This window comes from Ochotona princeps, chromosome 21, assembly GCF_030435755.1.
Source record: "Ochotona princeps isolate mOchPri1 chromosome 21, mOchPri1.hap1, whole genome shotgun sequence".
In the NCBI taxonomy this organism is placed as follows: Eukaryota; Metazoa; Chordata; class Mammalia; order Lagomorpha; family Ochotonidae; genus Ochotona; species Ochotona princeps.
In genome coordinates, this window is record NC_080852.1 from 24,306,644 (window position 1) to 24,329,133 (window position 22,490).

The 22,490-nt window shown below is 46.9% G+C and overlaps 1 protein-coding gene across 2 annotated transcripts in view; it reads left to right on the forward strand.

Moving 5' to 3' along the window:
• The window catches only part of SFMBT1 (Scm like with four mbt domains 1), an 86,056-nt gene that overhangs the window by 46,897 nt on the left and 16,669 nt on the right, over nt 1–22,490 (forward strand). For both annotated transcript variants that reach the window (XM_058678533.1, XM_058678534.1), the window contains exons 3-12: nt 241–335; nt 3,731–3,971; nt 7,826–7,914; nt 9,860–10,106; nt 11,404–11,498; nt 12,178–12,279; nt 15,805–15,955; nt 16,543–16,625; nt 19,156–19,282; nt 20,234–20,347. In XM_058678533.1, coding sequence (XP_058534516.1) covers nt 241–335; nt 3,731–3,971; nt 7,826–7,914; nt 9,860–10,106; nt 11,404–11,498; nt 12,178–12,279; nt 15,805–15,955; nt 16,543–16,625; nt 19,156–19,282; nt 20,234–20,347 — 1,344 coding nt within the window. The remainder of the gene's footprint in view (nt 1–240; nt 336–3,730; nt 3,972–7,825; nt 7,915–9,859; nt 10,107–11,403; nt 11,499–12,177; nt 12,280–15,804; nt 15,956–16,542; nt 16,626–19,155; nt 19,283–20,233; nt 20,348–22,490) is intronic.

Below are 22,490 nucleotides of genomic sequence, written 5' to 3' on the forward strand. Positions count from 1 at the left end.
CAATAGTTTATATGCTCATGGGTTTCAGAAACCTCCAGCTCTGGTGTCTGCCCACCAAGAGAAGGTATGTGTACCTGCTGTCCAGTTTAGATTACTTCATCATCACTGCACCAGGGGACTCTACCATTCCCACAGCACCTTCATGTTAAAGCAGATTCTGTAAGGGACGCGTGCCAATTGTGTATTGTCATAGTTTGTGTTTCCTTGCATTGAAATTCACCTGTTCTGTCTGCTTTGCAGATTGTGGCTCTGGTATGGAAGAAGTAGAGTTAAGCTGGGAAGATTACCTGGAAGAGACAGGCTCCATAGCTGTTCCCTACGGGTCTTTTAAACATGTGAGTATAATTCTCTGCCTGCTGGCTATACCCCTTTCCTTGGCATCACTGTACTCAACATAAAAGAATTCCATTCTTTAAGCTGGACCACTTAAAAAAAATGTACATGCTATTTCCCTTTCCTTCCTCTTGTCCTCCACCTCCACAGAAAGTCATGTATTCTGAGAGTTGTGTTTAGTGTGTATTTGGCTCCTTTGATTTTGTTTTTTTTTTTCCATTTCCAAACATTCCTTTATTTTTGCCAAAAACCACATAAATTGTTCATATGTGCTTTATTGTATTTTCTACTCATTGGTTTGCTTCTTGAAAGTCATTTCAGTTGTGTTCTTTCCTTCCTGTTGAGCAGGAACAAGGCTATGTTAGAATTGCATGTCAGTGGCTTGTGCAGCCTGATTTGGGGCTCTGACAGTCCAGTTTAATGCTTTTCTAATGGGCAACTGTTTGTTATAAATAATAACTTTAGAATGTAAGAAAATGCCCCAAATTTTAGTAGTTAAAGCTGAGACTAGGCTGGGAGGACTGCTCATGGTGAAGGCTCCCTTCTTGACTCATTGATGGCTGCTGCCTGGCTGTGACCTCGCATAGAGAGAGCCCGGGGTGGGGGAGATGGAGAGAAGAATATACCTGTTGGTATCCCTGTTAGGACATCAGTTACATTGGCTCTGGGCTCTGCCCTGTGACCCTCGGTTAGCCCAATTGCCTGTACATTGTTGTGATTTTTTAAAACCAAATTGCCAGTGTGAGGAAAGGGTAGGGAGGTATGAGGGTCAGTGGGGTGCCCTTTCACAAGATGCCTGAGGGAGCTCCTTCCCTGTCTTTAAGTGGGGCATGGGCCCTCCCCTGGCACAGGATCTGTTAGTGCCTTGGGGTTGGATCCCCCAGATTCCAGCTGATAAGCAATGGATTTCTGTTGCTTATGAATTACCCACTCTCAGGTGATTTGTGAGAGTGGCCTGAGGGGACTACAGGGGACCTGTGTGCAGGTGCAGTCATGTGAGCTTAGAGTTGGTGCATGTGAATTGTGGAGTGACACAGGTTAGTCCCCAGCAGTATCTATTAGAGCTTGTTTCTTTGGTTTAGGACTGATGGAGACACTAATGCTTACCCATTAGCTGGTGGGGCACATTAAGAAGACAGAGGGAACCTGGTCAAGAGTCACAGTGGTCCCTAGAGTCAGAGTCCCATGACCCCAGAGTTGAAACTTGGAAGAGTTGGCTTCGTCATGCCACCTGCAGGCTTGGCATAGGTGAGGAAAGGGTCGGGTGATTTAGAGAAATTGCTTAGATCGAGACATGGAGAGAAAATGGAGAGAAAACAAGAGCAGGTCACACAGCAGATGTTGAGATAATAGGAAAAAAAGTGTGCAATGTGATTGGAACTGCAACAGAAGAAAGGAGAGTAAGGAAGAGACCTTTGGAGAGGGAACAGCAGAAAGCTTTCCAGAGGCAGGAGATGCTATAGATCCAAGAAACTCAGGGAATGCATTTCAGAATAAACGCTAGGGACAGGTGCGATGGCTCAATGGCCAAATCCTTACCTTGTAAGCACCAGGGTCCATGTGTGCACCAGTTCATGTCCCAGCTGCTCTACTTCCCATCCAACTCCCTGCTTATGGTCTAGAAAAGCAGTGGAAGCCATTTGGAGAGTGAACCAGCAGATGGAAGATCTTTCTCTCTCTGTAAATCTGATATGCATTACCCATAAAAATAAACGATTCTTAAAAAAAAATAAATACCAAATGACCAAAATACAGTGGAGTAAAATCTTTAAAGTGTTGAAAGAGAAAAGCTATCAACCCAGGATTTTATTCTCAGCAGCAGTTTTACCCAAAAGCAAAAGAGAAAGAAAGATTAAAAATTGGGGGAATTCTAGAATAGCCATTTGAGCTAGTAGTTAAGAAGCTGGTGTCCCTCGATTCGGTGCCCAGCTCCAGCTCTTCATGTTGGCTTCCTGCCTTGGCAGGCCCTAGCAGGCAGTGGCCATGACTCAGGTGACTGGGTTTGACTGTTCATGTGGGGCACCTGGTTGAGTTTGCAGCTCCTGACTTTGGCTTTACCCAGGATCCACTGTGGGTCAAGGGTCAAGGGAGTAGATCAATAGATGGGAGCTGTCTCTCTGCCCGTTGAATTAACTTAAAGATTTTTTAAAAGAAAAAATTATTACCAGGAGGTCTGCAATAAAAATTAAAGGAATGTGGATCCACACAAAGAAAAAAATGATGGGAAATGGCACAAATATAAATAGATACAAAATTTAATGTATATTAATTTAAACATTCATAAAATATTTTTAGAAGCAAAAATAATGGCTGTATACTGTATGGTTGAAACTGTAATAGCATAAACATGGGATGAGGATCAGAGAGTATATGGTTCTAAGAGCTTTATGCAGCATGTGAATTGGTAAACAAAATTTTTTTTGTAAATACACTACATTTAATGAAGTCTGCATATTGAAACCCCCCTAGCAATGACTAAGTTAAAATTATACGTATTTTGTTAAAAACATCCATTTACTGTGTTAGTCATTTCTGAGTGTCTAGTATGTGCATGATGGTGTGCAGGGGTCAGCAGGATTTTTTTCATCCACTTCAATAGGACCATGTTTTTCTGTCCTGCTGAATGACAGTTCCCAGCCCCACCCCATTCTGTTTTCTGCACCTTTCACATGAGTGGGTTCACAGGATAACCTCCCCTTTTCCACTCATTTCACGCAGCAGAGGCTGCTGGGAAGGATGCTGCTGGAGTACTGCCGTCGCATCACGTCCATTTTTGAAATTTATTTTGTGCTTGCCCTTGGGTTTGCAGCATCCATTTATGACTAACCTGGTACCTTGTTACTGATAAAATACCCATGTCCTTTGTTGTGTGCGTGGGAAATAGTTCCAGGATCGCCAGCCAGTGCCTCTGTGGCCTTGTGAATGGCCACCCGAGTTGGCACATATTGAGAAAGAAATTTAGCACAGCATTGACTGTCACTTGGGTCTGTGGGTGGGAACCAGGGCAGCGTGGCTCCACCTTGAGCATCCCTGCAGTTGCCACCTGCCCTTTTCCTTTTGGGGCTTCGAGGGTTGTCTGTTGGCTGATCCAGAAGTTGCTTGCGGAAACAGCATGCTTAGGCTGTTGGCTTGGTGAACTAGTTAGCTGGAAGCTCCACAGGAAGCATTTTTTATGGCCATGTAAGACTGCCTTGGTGAGCTGCCGCTCTTCCAGCATGGGCATAGTGAACAGTTCTGCTGTTGCTCTGTTCCATGTACTCCCCGGGGGTTAGAGTTACAGTGTCCCAGGGCTTTGCCTCACTGGGGCTTTGTTCCATTTAGTGCTTCAGGATTCTAAGTGTCCAAACATATGGAGCAGTGAGGTGCTCCTGTCAGATGCTTATCCTGGCCTTCGCAGGTGGACACGCGCCTGCAGAACGGGTTCGCTCCAGGCATGAAGCTGGAGGTGGCTGTGCGCACGGACCCTGAAGCCTACTGGGTGGCCACGGTCATCACCACCTGTGAGCAGCTGCTCCTGCTGCGTTACGATGGCTATGGCGAGGACCGGCGGGCCGACTTCTGGTGTGACATCAGGAAGGCCGGCCTCTACCCCATCGGCTGGTGCGAGCAGAACAAGAAGCCTCTTGAAGCACCAGAAGGTAAGGAGGTACTGTGACGAAGGTGCAGGGTGGCCTTGCCCACCGTCTCTCAGGTCTGTGGCTTCCTCTGATCAATGCTTGCATGAAGTTGTCAGTAAGGAGGCGTACACATGGGGCTCCCTTGTGAGGCTATCATCTGCTGCATTGTTGTGATGCTCCAGGGAATGTCAGGTACTCAGCTTTTAACCTGGGAGGCTCTCTGAGTTTGGGACTTGCAGGCTTGTGGTTTTATGTGCTTTGGGCCAGGCTGGTAGGCTGTGGGTCCTTTCTGTGGTTGCTGTGCTCTCTGTGACCCACAGTCTCGGGGCTGGAGCCCTAACAATGAGCTAGTCACTGCAGGAGGGAGCTCTGCTTGCAAGAGAATCCCAAGAAACAGTAGAGACAGTGAAGGCGGGGGTGAAAGAGGGGCTGCAGATGTTGGAAACAACAAGCTTTTTATGTTTTTCTTTTAACTTCATGTTTTGGTACCATTCCATTTTCACAGAAAAGTTGCAAGACTAGTATAGGAAATTTTTGGATGCTCCTTGCCAAGTTTCTTTCCCCAAACATCAGCATCTTGCAACACTTGCATTATCTGTTTCCATGTGTACCTTTTTTCTTTTGTTTTGTTATTTCAAAATTTTATTGCCATTGTTTCCTACAGACCTTTTTTTTTTTTAATCCTTTATCTAGAGGGCCTAGAGAAATCTTTAGTCTCCTGGTTCATTCCCCAAATGGCTGGGGTTGGGGCAGGCTAAAGTCAGGAGCTCCATCCAGGTCTCTCAGGTGCTTGGGGCCCTTGGGCTGCCATCTGCTCCTCTCCCAGGTGCTTTAGCAGGGAGTTGCATCATCAGGAGTGGAACAAGCAAGACTCGAACTTACACTTCAATATCAGATTTGCAACTGGTAGCTTAATTCGCCATGCCACAATGCCAGCCCCCTGAATACCTTTTTTTTTTTTTTTTTTTAATTTTTAAATAATCTTACTTAGTTGATTAGGGTACAAAGGGTCAAGGGCTACAGGGTGAAAGTGGGTAATACCATTGTTTCCACACTAATATTATTTTTCCCTGTATCTGGGGTTAGGGGAGTAACAAAGGGAAAAGCCTCACCCAACCTCCCACCCATCCCAGATCCCCAACGGGAGGCGCACTTCAAGGGTCCTGCTCAAACAGTTTTGATAGTTCATCAGTTTTGGATTGCTGCCACAAATGAACCATATGAAAGTCAGTTTTAGCCCTGATACCCTTTTACTTACAAATAGTGTTGGGTATCTCTTTAGAAAAAGACATTCATGAACATTGTAAGATATTAAAATCAGGAACTCAGCTTTGGCATGATGCTGTTATTTAATCTAAGGCTGCATCCCAGGTCATGTGCTGGCATCAGTCGTCACGCAAGTCTCGTTTGGGACAGTTCCCCTGGCTTTCTTGGTCTTCTGTGTCTGAGTTTGGAAGGTCCAGGCCAGTCCCCGCAGTGCTGTTCCTTATGCTCACTTTCTTTTCCTAGTCTGGGGTCCAATCCAGAATCACATTTAGCTGTCATGTCTCTTCAGTATTTAAAATCTTTTTTTTTTAAACTAAAAAATGTGTTTATGACAAGGAGGCGCACACCCCTCCCCCACAGAGTACATACGTGTGTATGTATCTATCTGTCTATCTCTCTCTGGTTTGTTGATTCATTCCCCAAGTGACCAACAGCAGTCAGGGCCAGACCAAGCCAAAGCCAGGAGCAAGACACTCAGTGTCAGTCTCCCCGCCAGTGGACGCACGTACTTGTCGTCAGCTGCTGCCTCCCAGAATGCACGTTAGCAAAACCCTGCAATCTGGAGCAGGCTGGAGCTGTCATGAACCCGGGTGCTGTGAAGGCAAATGCAGCATCTCCGGCTGCATTCCTTCTGTGCCAAGCATCCAGCCTCTTTGTCTTTTTTGGTGTTGACATTAAATATATTTAATTATTTGAAAGGCAAAGTGACGAAGAGGGACAGAGAAGATCATGTATCTCATGATTCACTCCCCAACTGCCTACAACAGCTGGGGCTAGGCCAGGTCAGTAACAAAAAAAAAAAAAAATGTAGATTACAGGAGCTTAGGTATGGAAGGATGGGCAGAGACGCATAGCCAAATACAAACGGGAGAAACCGAAGTCTCGGGCTTTGTGTCCAACCCAGGTGGAGTTCAGATTGGAAAGCATTGCAGGTGACCACTTTTCAACCAAGGACCTTCTTTGTCCGTCCACAGTGGGAGTTGTTCGTGTGAGGAAAAGAATGCTGTGCCCAGGAAGGGGGACAGGGGAGCACATGTGGCAGATATGGACACAGGTTTATAAAAATGAAAGAACAAATTGTTGAGAAGGTTGTCTTCAGGGGAAAGGAGGAATGAAGGAACAGGAACAGACTTTGTGACTGTGCCATGTTCTTTAGATTGGCATCTGAAGCTGTGTGAATTTCTTTCTGATTTTATGGGAACAATTCCTAAAACAAGGCACAGTCCAAGAAGTCTATATAGATGCGCATACACGGTGCTGTAACTAGAGCGCACAGCCCCCATGGGGATGGACCCTGAGAATATCATCTGCAAAGCAGAACAGAAGACAACCTAAGCTATTCTCAGAAACCATATTGTTGGTGATACTGTTGGTGTCATTGAAATAGTCATCTGCATATTGTGAGCTGAAACAAATTAATAATTAGATGTGTATTTGGAAACTAGAATTTTCAGCGTGATGGAAACAAAGTAGAAGAACTACGTAAAAATGCTGCCTTTCCAAGTCTGTATTGGAAGATTCCTGATGTGATTTATCTTCTGAAAAAGGAGAAGCAGCAGAAAAAAATGTATTGTTCTAGACAGGGAAAAAGGTGTCAAGACACAGGTGCAGCAGCAGTGACCTGAGCATCCCAGTTCTGATGTGTAAATACCTTCTTACTGAAACACAGTGGACCCCCTTGGAAGATAAAATTCCTGAACTGGGGCAGGAAGTGTCCACGATGCGGCTGAACCATCTCATACCACAGAGCGAAAAAATGCCCTTCTCCCTGACTCCTTCCTAATGTCACGTCCCAAAGACGAAGGGCCAACCTAGAGAGACCCACTCTACATAGAGCTGGACAGTTCGAATGTCTGTTATTTATTTATTTATTTATTTATTTATTTATTTATTTATTTATTTATTTATATTAGATTAGATTAGATTGCATTATGTGACACAGTTTTATAGGCACTGGGATTCCCCCCCATCCCTTGTAATTTATTTTTCTAATAACCTTTAAAGTATGTTATTTTATATATTTGAAATGCCGAGAAGCATAAAAATCCATCTCTCATTTGCTGGTTCACTCCCAAATATCTGCAAGCCAGCCAGATCAAGGCCGATTGAAACCAGAAGCCAGGAGCTTAATCTGGGTCTCACATGTGGGTGATAGGAATGCAGTTATCTGAGCCTTCACCGACTGCCTCCCAGGGTTCTCACTGGCAGGAGCTTTGATAGCAGGTGCAGGTATCCCAGCAGAGCCTGAGCCACTTGGCCTGAGCTGCCGAGGCAAGCCCACTTGAAGTGTAGTCTGTTACCCCCTCGTCTAGTGGAACCAGGTGCACCGGGAGGGAGGCAGTGGTTGAAACTGGATCCGTTATACTAGTTTTTCTCTTTTCCAAGTATGTTTTAATTTGGGGTGCATCTGTTAGTGCACAAACTGGAAAACAGCTCTGTCCTGAGAAGGGTGTTTTTATTTTGTTTTGTCTTTTCAAACTCACAGAAAAGCCGAAAAGCTCTTCGTCTCTCTCATGGCACACGCTCCTCCACAGCATGGCTACTGGCTCGTTCTCTGTGTCCTGTGGCTGGCATTGGCTTAACCATCCTTTATTCTCTCCCCCATGTAGGTATTAGGGACAAAGTGTCGGACTGGGCCGAGTTTCTGCGGCAGACCCTGACTGACGCGTGCAGCCCCCCTGTTCCACTGCTAGAGGGCGTGAGTATCTCCTCTCCGAGGAAGCCCTGCTGCTCCTCCAAGGCAATCTGAAGTTGATTGCTGACTTACTAGTTGGGAAGCAAATGAATGTTATTACCAGAGTTACAGGCACTGGGAGGTTTAGGTTTACCCCCGAGAGCGTCCAGACTGATGGCTTGCTCAGGACCTGACTCTTGTCTGAACTGGTTGAGAGCCCTTCAGAATCCTGCTTTCCAGGTTCCCACGCAGGTTGGGAAAGTGAACGTCTAGGGGCTGTTCCTCTGGAGCTGCTGCATCTGGGTGGGCGTTTGTGACTCCCCGTAGCTGACTGGAAACCTTGCGCTGTGAAGATGCGGCCCCTGCCCTACTCACAGCAGTGCTGTGGACTGTGCCACTCTTGCTCCTGAGCGAACCTGCACATCTGGGTTTTGTGGAACGAATGTGATGGTTTTGACATTTGCTGCGACTTTCTCCCACACCAGTAGTAGGCTCATGGTGTGTGTGAGGCATGGCATGTGAGTGTTCCATTTCTCTGTGTCCTTGTCAGCACCTGCTCTCTTTGTGGTCATTGCTGCCCTAGTGGGTATGAGGTGATGCTCATTCTGATTTGAACCTTTCTAATCGCTCATAGTGTTGAGCATCTTTTTATGTGCTTTCCGGCCATTTGTGTATATTTTTGAAAGAAATACTTTTGCCTCCTCCTTTTTGTAAGTTTATTCATTTACTTGAAAGACAGAATGACAAGAGATGGAGAGAGAGATTGACTGATCTTCCATCCGCTGGTTTATTCTCCAGATGGCTGCAAAGGCCAGGGCGAGCCAGGCTGGAGCCAGGAGTTCCACACTTGATCTTAGCCAAAAGGCCGTGAAGCGATGGAGCCAGGAGTTCCATCCAGGTCTTCTATGTGGGTGGCAGGGACCCAAGTACTGGGACCATCCTCCACTGCTTTACCAGGTGTATGCATATGGAGCTGGACCAGAAACAGAGTAGCTGCTCTCACAAAGTGGCACTCATACTCTGATATGGGACGCCAGCATCATGTGGTACCACAGTGTTCATCCTGCTTTTGCCCATCTTACTGAGCTTTCTACAGATCAGATGTAGGAGTTGTAAGTATTTTCTCTTTATTCTGTGGGTTGTCTTCTTATCATTTGTAGCATAAAGTTTTTTCCTTATTTTGAGAGAGTCCAGATAAACTGTTTTTAGTGTTACATGAAAGAAGGCTTTGCCTAGAAACCCTCAAAATATGTACATGTTGAGACTCTGGGTTGATATGAGTTAGCAATTCCTCATCCCTTGGTACTGAGATGTCTGGAAAGTTGAGTGTGGCTTACTTCTTTGCCTCTGTCCTTCCCCTAGAAACAAGAAAAAATGACAGAATTGTAGACAATGAGTTCCCCCAATTTTCCCTAAACCTCGATCCTTCCCACCCTGATCAACCATGTAATCATTATAAAATTTTTTTAAAAAAGAAGACTTTGCCTAACCAGCGGCAATGGTTGAGCTCCTGTTTTCTCATAAGAGCTTTGTGGTTTTTGCTCTTCTATTTAGTTATCTAATCGATTCACATTCCTTTTAAGTCTTGATAGGTGACTATTTTAAACTGTTCTTTATCTTTAATATCCCGATGGTTTCAGAATGCCCGGTTGAGGACTAGAACATGACAGGCACTCAGCTTAGTGTGAATGAACGAGATCATGAACGAATGAATGAGTACTCTGCACTGACTTTTGCTCTGCCACAGTAGCCTTGAGCGGGGCCTGGGGCCTCTGCTTGTTCATATGGGGTCTTGCATGTCTGGACCTGTGCGTGTTACAGAACAGTTGTTACTAAGAAAAAGCATGTCGGGTGGAGTCCTGAGAGATGATCCAATGATAGTAAATCATGTTTGAGAACATCTAGGATTTTGAAAAAAACTGTCATGTTGACTTCTCTCATTTAACCCTTGTTCTGTTTCCACCTCCAGCTCCGTAACGGAAGAAACCCGTTAGACCTCATCGCCCCCGGGTCCAGGCTGGAGTGCCAAGCTTCCCGCGACACCCTCAGTGCCTGGATTGTGACCGTTGTCGAGAACATTGGTGGGCGGCTGAGGCTGTGCTACGAGGGCCTACAGAGCTCTGACAGTCTGGAGCTTTGGCTGTATTACCTGGATCCGTTTCTTCATCACGTTGGCTGGGCTGCGCAGCAGGGATATGAGCTTCAGCCACCGTTAGGTGATGAGTAACATTTTTCTTCAGTTATTACATCAGTGTTATTTTGTTATTAGCATCTGTAAAGCTGAGAAATGCATTATTCTCAATATTCTGAAAGCTTTTTCTAGCTCATGTAATATATTACAAATAGTATATATGCAGTTGTTAAGTTTGTATTTTTCCTTTCATTTTATTGCTTTTGTCATTTTTTTTAAGATTTATTTATTTTATTGGAGAGGCAGATGTACAGAGAGGAGGAGAGACAGGAAGATTTTCCATCCAATGATTCATTCCCCAAGTGGCCACAAAGGCTGGTGCTGCGCCAATCCAAAGCCAGGAGCCAGGAACTTCTTTCCGGGTCTCCCACATGGGTGCAGGGTCCCAATGCATTGGGCCGTCCTTGACTGCTTTCCCAGGCCACAAGCAGGGAGCTGGATGGGAAGTGGAGCTACCAGGATTAGAACCAGAATGCATATGGGATCCTGGCGTGTTCAAGGCGAGGACCTTAACCATTATGCTATTGCGCCGGGCCCGCTTTTGCCATTTTTTTAAAAAAGATTTATTTGTTTTTCTTGGAAGGGCAAATTTTACAGAGAAGGAAAGATGGAGAAAGATCTTCCATCTTCTGATTCAATCCCCACCTGGCCACGATGGCCAGAGCTGAGCCAAACCGAAGCCAGGAGTTTCTTCTTCTAGGTCTCCCACTTGGGTGTGAGGCTTTGGGACATCCTTAGCCACTTTCCCAGGCCACAAGCAGGGAGCTGGAAGGGAAGTGGAGCAGCTGGACACTAACTGTTGCCCACATGGGATCCTGGTATTTGCAAGGAGAAGATTTAGCCACTGAGCCATTGCGCCAAGCTCTGCTTCTGTAATTTGCCACACTTACTGATATACTTCAAAATCTTGGGCCCCAGCCTCTACTGACCTCTTCCCATAACAAAGAAAAAAGTTCTGTAGGTGGCTTCCAAATGGATGTTTGCAGCAGATTGGATTCACAGCCACTTGTTGATTTGAAAAAAATCCCAGTAGTATTAAACCTGGTGTTACTGTTAAACACAATTTGCATTCAGGATGATTTGTACCCACATAGGGATATTATGGTGTCATAGGAACTATACTTATGATCCTATTGTCAGGAATTTCACAAAGTTGACTATCCAGTACTGAGGATAAGACACAAAATCTGAGTGCAAATGTGACACATGTAGGCATGAGCCATTTCCTGCTTGTGGTGGGACTGTGTGAATGTGGTGACTATGTTAATGCAGAAGCTTAGGTTTTCTCATCATCTAAAGTTTGCCCTCTTGTCCTACTGAAGCCATCAGACATTTGAAAAATGAAGATGAATGGCATGATATTTTGGCCAAAGTGAAAGAGGAGGAAGAAGAGCCATTGCCGTCTTACTTGTTTAAGGTAAAGAATGGAAGCATGGGATTGGTCAGTCAGTCTCTCCTGGTGGAGTGGACATACAGGGAGGCAAAATGAAGGCAAAGCCCTGGAGTGGAGGGGAGGGGTCTGGGCTGTGCTTCTCTTTTTCTTTTTCTTTTTTTTTTTTTTAGATTTATCTATTTTTATTTGAAAGGCAGATTTACAGAAAGAAGGAGAGAGAGAAAAGGTCTTCCATCCACTGGTTCATTCCCCAAAGAGCTGCAATGGCCAGAGCTGAGCTGAGCTGAAGCCAGAGGCAGTAGGTTTTTCCACATCGCCATGTAGATGCAGGGGCCCAAGCCCTCAGGCCACAAGTAGGAAGGTAGATTGGAAGTGGAGCAGCTGGGACTTGAACTGTGCCCGTATGGGATACCACTGCCAAAGATAGAAGCTTAGCTAACTATGCCATGGGGCTGGCCTCTGAGCCTTTTTTCTGATTTTGGGATCCTAATACAAAATAAATTTCTTTTTCCTCCAAATGTCTCATGTTCTGAATGCAGAATAAATAGTAGGACTACATTTGATGTTTTGTTTTCCCTTTCCAGGGAAGAGAAGTTATGGCATTTACCAGCAGCTGTCTGGACCCAGTGTTTAGTGCACTTAGGGTATGAGTGACTATAAATTTAATACAAAATACGCCTTTCTTTTGCTGTTTGCATTTTAGGACAAACAGATTATTGGCATTCACACGTTCTCTGTAAATATGAAGTTGGAAGCTGTGGACCCCTGGGCTCCTTTTGGGATCTCCCCAGCTACAGTTGTGAAGGTGAGATGCAGCCCCCCTGTGTGGAGGGAGTCCCTGTCAGGGTACTTGGTATAGCATCTTGTGTATGCTGGCCTTCCAACTCCAAGTCCAAGGTGAGGGGCTTCTGTGCGTGTCTGTCATCTGTGTTGTCCAGTTCTCTGCGGCCCATTCCTGCTTCAGAGTCAACAGTTCAGCCAGTCCCAAACCAGGGCCTGGGCATGAGAAGGGAAGGGCCTGATGTCTACAATGGAGGAGAAACTTAAGACTTCTTATTTACTTTACTTGAGAGGGAGACAAAAGTAGCCAGAGAGAGACCCATCTCCCATCCACCGTCTCACTTCCTAAATACCTGCAACAGCCAGGAATGGACTGATCTGGAGCCGGGAGCCAGGGATCCATACCGGAGACTCACGCCGGGCCTCCCATGTAGGTTTCACACACCCAGGAACCTGAGTCATCACAGCTGCGTTCTAGGAGGTGCATTAGCAGGAAGCTGGACTTGGGAGCCCAACTGGAACTTCATTCCAGGCACTCCAGTATGGAATGAGGATCTCCCAAGTGGTGTCTTAACAAATAGAAGAGACAAATGCCTACTGCTAGGAAGGTGGGCTGTAGGGTCTGTAAAGTATGGGGACAGGCAGTGTCCATCCTCAGGCAGGTGCAGGGCTTGTAGGAAGTTGGTAGAGGTGTGTGGGGAACAGGCAATTAGTGCCACCACAGGCCTCTGGCTGTGTGGCCCAGTCTTGTGGAAGTCTGATGGAAGAAGGGCCGTTATGGAGAGCAGCCACAAGCACAGAGCAGGGTCGTTGGACACAGAGCAGCCATGGGACAGGAGAGAACCAGAGTGGAACTAGTCTGCAGGGACAGCCACTCCAGTGCTGAGATTTACCTTTCCCTTGTCATGAAGGCAACTGGGTCTGTAGGGAGGGGCTGAAGGGCTGGGGGATGGTTTACAGAATCATATAAGGCTCATAAACACTGCATTTTTTTTCTTAAAGGTTTATTTAATTCTTTGAAAGGTAGAATTACAGATGAGGGAGGAAGAAAGAGTGATGTTTCCTAGCTATAATGACCAGAGTTGAGCCAAACTGAAATCAGGAGCTTGGAGCTTCATTCAGGTCTCCCATGTAAGTGACAAGGACCCAAGCACTTGGGCCATCTTCCACTGCTTTTCCAGGTGTGTTAGCAGAGAGCTCACACTTAATCTAGCACTCATATGGGATACTGGCATTGTAAATGACAGCTTAGACAGCTGTGCCACAATGCCAGCCACATAGACTCTTCTTTTTAAAGAAGATAAACTGAGTTAGAACCTAAAAAGCTAATATGCTGGCATCTTTCAAAAAGTTCATGGAGGGACCAGCACAATGGCTCAATTGACTAATCCTCCACCTTCAAGCACTGGCTTTCTGTATGGGCACCAGTTTATGTCCTGGCTGCTCTATTTCCAGTCCAACTCAGTGCTTGTGGCCTAGGATAATGGCAAAAGATAACTCATTAGCTTTGGAGCCCTGCTCTTGTGTGGGGACCTGGAAGAAGCTCTGGCTCCTGACTTCAGATTGGCTTAACTTTGGTCATTGTGGCCATTTGGGGAGTGAACCAGTGAATGGAAGATCTTTCTCTCTCTGTTTCTGCATCTCTCTATAAATATGCCTTTGCAATTAAAACAAAAATCATGGGAAATAGAATTAAGAGGTAAATTTATTTTGATGCTAAATTTTTTTGAAATCCGAGATTGGCACTTAACCTGATGGTTAGGCTGCTGGCGAGGAGTGCCTGCATCCCGTGTGGGAGTGCCTGGGCTGAATCTTTGGCATCTTCCTGTGATTCCACATGCCCACTGCTGCGCTCCCTGGAAGGCATCAGGTCATGGTTCAGGGAGTTGCATCTCTGCTACCCAGACAGGAGATCCAAATGTATGGGTTTGGTTTGGCCTAGTTCTGGCTGTTGCAGATATCTGATCATTGAACTTTTTGTCTCTGCCTCTCAAATAATGTTAGCTACTTATTTTTAAAATGTTAAAATTATGCATATGCATCTTCAGAAACGTCATGGAAAATGTGCTGTTCTCAGTTTTTTTTTTTAGGTTTATTTATTTTTTATTACAAAGTCAGATATACAGAGAGGAGGAGAGACAGAGAGGAAGATCTTCCGTCCGATGATTCATTCCCCAAGTGATTATAGCAGCCAGTGCTGCGCCAATCCGAAGCCGGATCCTGGAAGCTCTTCCGGGTCTCCCACGCGGGTGCAGGGTCCCAGGGCATTGGGCCATCCTCAACTGCTTTCCCAGGCCATACAAGCAGGGAGCTGGATGGGAAGTGGAGCTGCTGGGATCAGAACCAGCACCCATATGAGATCCCGGGGTGTTCAAGGCAAGGACTTTAGCCGCTAGGCCACGGCACCAGGCCCCAAAGCAAACTTTTTTAAAAAAAGATTTATTTGAAAGGTAGTGTGACAGAAAGAGAGAGATCTACCATTCCCTGATTCATGCCTTAAATGGGCACAGGAACTGAGGCTGGTTCTAGATAAAGCCCAAGAGCCAGGGACTAAATCCTGGTCTCCCACAGGGGCTGTTGGGGCTCTAGTTAGGCCATTTCCCCTCTGCCTTCCAAGGTGCATTAGTAGGGAGTGGATTGGAAGCAGACAAAATGGGATCTGAGCCCATCACTCTGATATGGGATGCCAGCATTGCAGGCAGTGGCTTTACATGCTGTACTACAGACTGGTTGCATGAACTTGTCTTTCAATCCCACTTTGCTTGAATGTTTTAAATGCCCTCATACTGGTATAGTTGGCTCTTCACTAAGCTCCAAATGAAAATTTTTTGGAACTCTTTGGGTTTGAATTTCTATAAGTGAGTTTATAAGATTAACTAAGAGTCTGGAACTCCCAGCTAGGTCTCCAACTTGGGTGTCTGGGCCTCGGGTACTTGGGTGAACATCTCCCTCCAGCCTCCCATCCCCCTCCCCCCCCCAAGATGCACACAAGCAGCTAATGGCTCAGAAGCAGAGGCCATGCCTTGAGCCAGGCACTTGAACGGGGCTGTGGGCATCCCAAGCAACTGCTGGGGCTGACATTGTGGTGCAGAGGATTAAGCTGCTGCCTTTGACGCTGGGATCCCATGTGCTGCTTCAACCCCTGGTTCAGGCTGTTCCACTTTCAATCTACCTCCCTACCATCATGCTTGGGAAAAACACTGGAAGGTGGCTCAAGGACCCGGGCCTCGGCCACTCGCAGGGGAGATTTGGATGAAATTCTAGGCTCCTGGCTTCAACCTTGCTCAGCTGTGGACCACTGTGGCTGTTTGGGGAATGAACCAGGGGTGAAAGATTTCTCTCTGTCTGTCTGTCTCTCCTTCCCTCCCCCTGTAACTCTGCCCGTCAAAGCAATAAAATAAAATCTTTAAAAACAGGTAAACTAGTACCTGGTACGTAGCTAACATTTGAGTGGTAGTAATACTACGCAGAGTGACTGTGAACTTTTTAACATGTTTGTTCCAAGGAGAATGTGTGTGTGTACATTTCATACCGCTTGTCTCACTGGCAGGTTTTTGATGACAAGTACTTCCTGGTGGAAATGGACGACTTGCGGCCAGAGGACCATACACGGCGGTCATTCGTGTGCCATGCCAACAGTCCTGGCCTCTTCCCTGTGCAGTGGAGTCTGAAGAACGGTGTCCACCTCAGCCCCCCTCCGGGTATGCACCCCTGCTTCTCTGATTTGGCTCTGTCATGCCCACCCCATCACTGACAGGCCAGGGAAGCAAGTCTGGGTTCCAGACAGATGCATGTGGAGAGCTGTCTGTCTCAGCCCCATGTCCTGACACACCCCTGCAGGAGCACTGGGCTTCTGGGTGGGCTCCCTAGTCCCTGCCCCATGGTGGCTGCCAGGTGGCCACAGTGGGCGGGGCTTGGAGACGCAGGGGACCCTGGGAGCCAGCTTGTGAGCTGGGAAGTTGGCTTGTTGGTCATTTCTGGGTGTCTAGGCTTTAACTCAGGGAACTGGAAGGGAGCTCTTGGTGTATAGTCGAGTAGGACTCAGGGAGGCCCTCAATAGAAATAGTAGTGTTTATAACTGTAAACTCTGTCCTTTGACCTTTCCTCAAGGTCTAACTTGTGACTTAGTTGAGCTTATCTGGAAAACATGAGCTGCTCGTGGTTTGTTGTATCAGCCAGTCTCATCCTTGGGATTTAGCGGCAAACTCCCCTTGCTGAGTGTCAGGTGCCAGCAGTGCTGTGGGGCGTGAGTGAGCACCTGCCTCACTGTGCTTTTGTCCCCACCTAGGCTATCCAAGCCAGGACTTCGACTGGGCTGACTACCTCAAACAGTGTGGTGCTGAAGCTGCTCCGCAGAGGTGCTTCCCCCCGGTGAGAGCCCCAGGCCCCGCTGTGCTGCCCATGCTTGTGGGACTTCTGCCTCAGCTGCTGGTTGCCCTCCTCAGCCCAGATGGACACCTTGCTGATTGTAGCAAAATGTTCCACAGGAAAAGAATCACAGTTAATGCCGAAGCTAATTTGACAGTAACTAAGTTTTAGAGGTTCATGGTTTTGTTTTTCTTATTAGCAGATGTGGGTCTGACATTTCACAAGTTAAAGCATTTATTTGAAAAGCAGAGACATCTTTAGTCTACCGGTTCACTCCTCGAATGTCTGCACCAGCAGGAGCTGTGCCAGGCCAAAGTCAGGAGCCTAGAACACAATCCAGATCTCCCATGTGGGAGGCAGGATCTCAGTGGCTTGAGCTGTTGCTGCTGCCTCCCACAGTGTGCATTTAGCAGGAAGCTGGAGTTGGCAGGAAGGATTGGGAATGGAACCCAGGACCTGACAGTGTGAACGCCTCCCCCCCACCTTCCACAGGGCCTGACAGTGTGAACATATACCCCCATACACACCCTCTCCTTCCACAGGACCTGACGATGTGAGCACACACACCCCCACACACACACCTGCTCCTTCTGCAGGACCTGATGTTGTGAGCACACTACCCCTACCCCTGCCATCCCAGGATCAGTCCCACGACAGGAGCTGGATGGTTGGGTGAGGATGGCTGTGTCATTGGGTCACCCTGGAAATGCCCACAGGAATGGCTTGTATATGCACCAGTAGTTCTCTGGAGCAGTCCTCTTCTTACCTTGTCTCTTGTTTTCTGCTTCATAGTTCTATTGCTGTGCTTTTGGAGGATTTCCTAAACTTTGTCTTCTGGATTTTTGGTTTTGGCATCATAGCTCTCTTTTCTGAGTAATTCTGTATTTTCAGTAGCATCGATGCTTGTTTGAAGGATGTAGCAGTTACTTTAATCTCACCAAGGATGTTAATTAGCACTCCATCCCACGCCACCCGCCGCCACTTTGGAAGTGTTCTTTCTGCATAATCTTCCTTTACTCGGAGTTGCCTGACTGCCTTGGTCTCCGGCTTCCTTATCCTTAAGTGACTGATTCCTTGGTTGCGACTTAGGCTTTGGAATGAGCAACTCCAGGAAAAGACTGCCTGGAAACTCAGCCTGGGTCTGAACCTGTCTGCCTTGAACTCACTTGCTCTGCTGGTTGGACCTGGCTGGCTGTGTGGGAAGTCTGTCTTTGTTTCTTCTTGGTCTTGTCACATTGCCAAACCAAGTCTCTTGTTCCCTGCCTCTTTTGCCCAGGCCCAGGATTTCTGGCCCAGCGGTGACTGTTGATCCTGTCTGCAGGATAGCTGTCGCCCACCATGCAGTAGTGTGGAGAGGGTAGTGCCCTGAGGCAAGAAGTCCAGGAGCTATGACGTTTCTTAAATGCTCAGTGCTGTCAGCAGTTCCTTCCGGTTCTGACTGCTTCTCCTCCACCTCCAGTTGCTTAATACTTGGCCTTCTCGGCTCTCAGCTTGCTTCTCTGCCAGCCAAGATTCAGCTTTCTTTAATTGGTTAGCTTGTTTCTAGACCCTAGTCTTAAACTAAATTTTGTAAGAAATTAGATTTATTATGAAATTTCTTTTAAAATTGTATCTTACACAATATTTCCTCATTATATGCATCATATTAGGTTTGTATGTTTAATAAACAAGCACCAGCATTGTGGTATAGCAGGCAAAGGCACTGTCTCAAATCCTGGCATTCCACATGGGCACTGATTCAAGGCCCAGCTGTTCCATTTCCAGTCCATCTTCTTGCTAATGGCTGGGGGAAAACAACCGAAGATGACCACCAAACATTTGGGATCCTATCACCCACATAGGAGGCACAGATGAAGTTCCTGGCTTTGACTCTGGCCTAGGTATTGCAGCCATCTGGAGAGTCAACCAGTGAATGGAAGATCTCTCTCTGTCTCTGACTTTCAAAATAAATCAATAAATCATTAAATGAATCATTTAAATATTAAATTCATTTAAATAAATGAATCTTTAAAAACAGGTCACCAAAAAAGTATTGGTAGGTTGTCAGGAAAGAGAATAATCCCAGGGCAGATGTCTGTCATCCATCTTGACCCAGAGGCTATAAGTCGTTAGCACTTACCCTAAATACCCCTGTCCACTTGTCCATGAGCATTCTGTAACCACTCTTGAGGACACATCTGTGGTGTGAACCCAGCCATCTATTGTATTGGGGCCTGCTCAGTTCAGCACCCCGATGCCTAATTTCATTGAGTTAGCAACCTCCCCTGGCAGACAAGGGAATTGGAGTTAGGCAGCCCATACACATAACAGTGTCACAAAGAGTGTCTGAACTCCAAAACCATGCATCTCCCAGTACACAGGGGGACCATGTAGCCCTCAGCACCCAGGGAGGCAGACATGTTTCCCCATGCTCCGTGAGAGGAGTGAAACATGATGATACGTAGCTTTGCAGTGAGCTTGGGCATCCTCAGTTGGGCACATGATTAAAGCTGAGTGACACTCCAGTCATGGGTATGATTCCTTCTTTTTCTAGTCCATTTCCGACCATGAGTTTCAGGAGAACATGAAGCTTGAGGCAGTGAACCCTCTGCTCCCTGAAGAAGTGTGTGTTGCCACCATCACCGCCGTGAGAGGCTCCTACCTGTGGCTGCAGCTGGAGGGTGAGTACCAGTGTCCTGTGTGTCCCCAGCTGCCCTGTGGTGTAGCCACTTCACCTTAACACATGAGCTCCAGGGGGATTTGTTCAGATGGCAGAGTCTAAGCTGGAAGATAGCATTTTCCTGTCTGTGGCTTTCCTATTTTAGGAAATGAATATAAATTAAAAACCTGTCACAGAGTCCTCTGTTCCTTGAAGAAAAATGTGTAAATCAGATAGCTTTGATTTGCTGTGGCCACAGTAAACAAGCATGGGCATCAGCACCTAGCTTACTGAAGAGGTGTTATTGTGTTTTGGTGGTCCCAAACCAGTGGAACCCAAAGATACCTGAAGTAAAAGTCCCATGTTATCCTGAGACAATGTTTCCTGGTAGAATAGGCATGTGGGCAGAAGGCACCATGTGAACACCCAGTGCTGATCTGGTCTGGCTCCGGTCTCCACTATGTCCTGCACTGAACCCCAACTCTGAGAAGGTCCCTACCTGTTCCTGCTCTGCGGAGTTGGCATCCAACACAGCTGTCAAGGACAGCACTGCTTGTAGACACTTACACAACCCTTATGGGACAACTGTACAAATCACCTCCTTACTTGAATTCACTGTTTGACTTTCTGGATGGTTCCCAGATTGCAGAACTCGTGCTGTTGCTGGGGATGCTGTCATTTGTGTCTCCTGGTTTCCATTCACTTCCGAGGCCTAACTGTGGTACTTGCTGGCCATCTGCCTGGCACACCAAGTGGCTCCAAGCTGCTTGTTTGCTGTTCCTGAGCTGAGGGTGACTCTACATCCACAACCTGGCAGCTTGCTTCTTCTGCACAGGGTTTGGCATGCCTGAGAAAGTACGGCCTCCTCCAGGGTGCGTGCCTGTGCTTTTGTAACAGTAAAACAGCTATTGAAAGAGGTTGTTTAATGATCTGGATGAAAGTGTGGTTTTAAAAATTTTTTTACTCTAAACAGGTTCTAAGAAACCCGTTCCTGAATGTATCGTGAGTGTGGAATCCATGGACATATTCCCTTTGGGCTGGTGTGAGACCAACGGCCATCCCCTTAGCACCCCTCGTCGGGCACGAGGTATTGCTGTGTTTATGGGTCAGAGGGTTGCTCATGTGGCTGCTGCTGTTTAGGGTGGAGTTGGGCAATTCAGAGAGAACCTATGTAGCAAACTGCTTATTGCAGCAGTTATTGCATGGTTTCCCTAGCTTGGGGAGCTGGTCAGGGCTTGGTAGGGCCTCTGGCCCAGTGCTCTTGCAGGCTACAGGCCAATTGTCAGCCAGGGTTGTGGTCCTCTCAGGGCCTAGCTGGGAGGCTCCGCATCCAAGCTCACTCAGGTGCTGGCTGGCGGCTGTCTTTGTCTGCTCTGGCCACTGCCATAGGCCACCACAGGTGCTCTGAGGTTCTGACAGCGTCAGAAATGCATCTCACACTTCTGGAGGCTAGCAAATCCAAGGGAAGGGTAGCAGGAGGTTTAATGACAACAGAGGTTTGTCTCCTGGTTCATAGGTGCTGTCCTCTCCCTGTGTCCTTTGGAGCAAGGACTGCTGCTGGCCCCTTATAGGCCTCATCAAGGGTATAGATCCCAGCCGGGAGGGCTCAGCTGGGCAGATAACAGCAGCAAGGACTCATTTCCCTGTGGCTTGTTGGACTTAGGTCCTCAGCCCTGGCTGGCAGGGGACTTCCCTTGATTCCTTACAATGAGGCCTCTGTAGGACAGCTCACAGCACAACTGCCAGCTTACATCAGAGTGAGGAAGAGAGAGTGAGCAGGCACAAGAGGCTGAGCCAGGCAGAAGCCAGGCTTCCTCTAACAGGGTCTTCAAAGTAATATCATGCCTCAGCTACTTGCTCAAGTGATTTTGTGGAGATAAAATTCATGTTTCATGAATATCTCTCTTTTAAAGTATGTATTGGATGGTTTCAGTATATTTGTGATTCTGCAGCTCTTACTGTAATACATCTGGGAACATGTCACCCTGAAGAGAAACCCATCCCGTGAGCAATCAGCCTGCCCGCCCCAGGAGCCAGAGCTGCCTATTCTGGACATTTCATAAAAGGCTAATCACACACTGTGTGTGAGGGATGGGGAGGAAAGGGAGAGGGAGACTGGCTTCTCTTGCTCAGTGTAGTGCTTTCTGAGTTCATCCATGTTGTAGTGCGTATTGGAACTTAATCCTTCTGTAGCAGCTGAATAATATTCCATTGCACCAGTATACCACGTAGTTTCTCCTCTCATCACTTGATGGACCTTGGGCTGTCACCATTGCTTTACTTTTATGAATTACTTTGCTCTGAACGCCAGTGTCTGTAACAGTTTGAGAAAATGCCGAACTGTTTCCCAGAAGCAGGTTTTTTATGTTCCTACCAGCAACAGATGAAGTTCCAGTTTCTGCACATTTTCCCCAATATTTTCTTTACCTTTTTTTAAAAGATGTACTTATTTCTATTAGAAAAGCAGATTTACAGAGAGAAGAAAAGACAAAGAGATAAAGATTTTCCATCCACTAGTTCACTCCCCAAATGACCTCAATGGCTGAAGCTGAACTGATCTGAAGGCAGGAGCCAGGAACTCTTTCCTGGTCTCCCACATGAGTACAGGGGCCCCGGATTCAGCCCATCTTCTGCTGCTTTCCCAGACTATAAATCTAGAGTTAGATAAGAAGTGGAGCAGCCGGGACACACACTGACGCTCATGTGAGAGGCTTGTGTTTGCAGGCAGAGTATTAGCGTGTTGAACCACCATGCTAGCCCCGTACTTTGTTTTAAGACAGAGACTTACTGAGCTCAGGGTTTGTGATATATTGAAGCCAAGGGTGAGCAGCCCTGTTGGTCTGGCTTCTAGTAAGGGCCGTGAGAGCCTGAAAGTGCACACAGATAGAAGCAGATTGGGGGCACAGCCCACATCAACTGTCGCACCCAGCCCTGTCAGGGCAGCTGCCTGCCAAGGGCACTCCCCTGGTGACCCAAGGCCCTCTTGCTAGCCCACCTTGTGAGCACCATAATTGGGCAAAATGTCTACTATTAGTGCCATTGACCAATGACTTTGGGGTCGAAATGTCTGAGTAAGTTTGGAGCCAGATCATTTAAACAGCAGGGGGAAATAGCCATAGAAACTGACTGACCCAGGAAGCCTTGAAAACAGTTATTTTTTGTGCCATTTATAAAGCCCTCTGCCCAGAAAATGCCTCTTAGTCTAGATATGCAGACACAGTTGCATATAT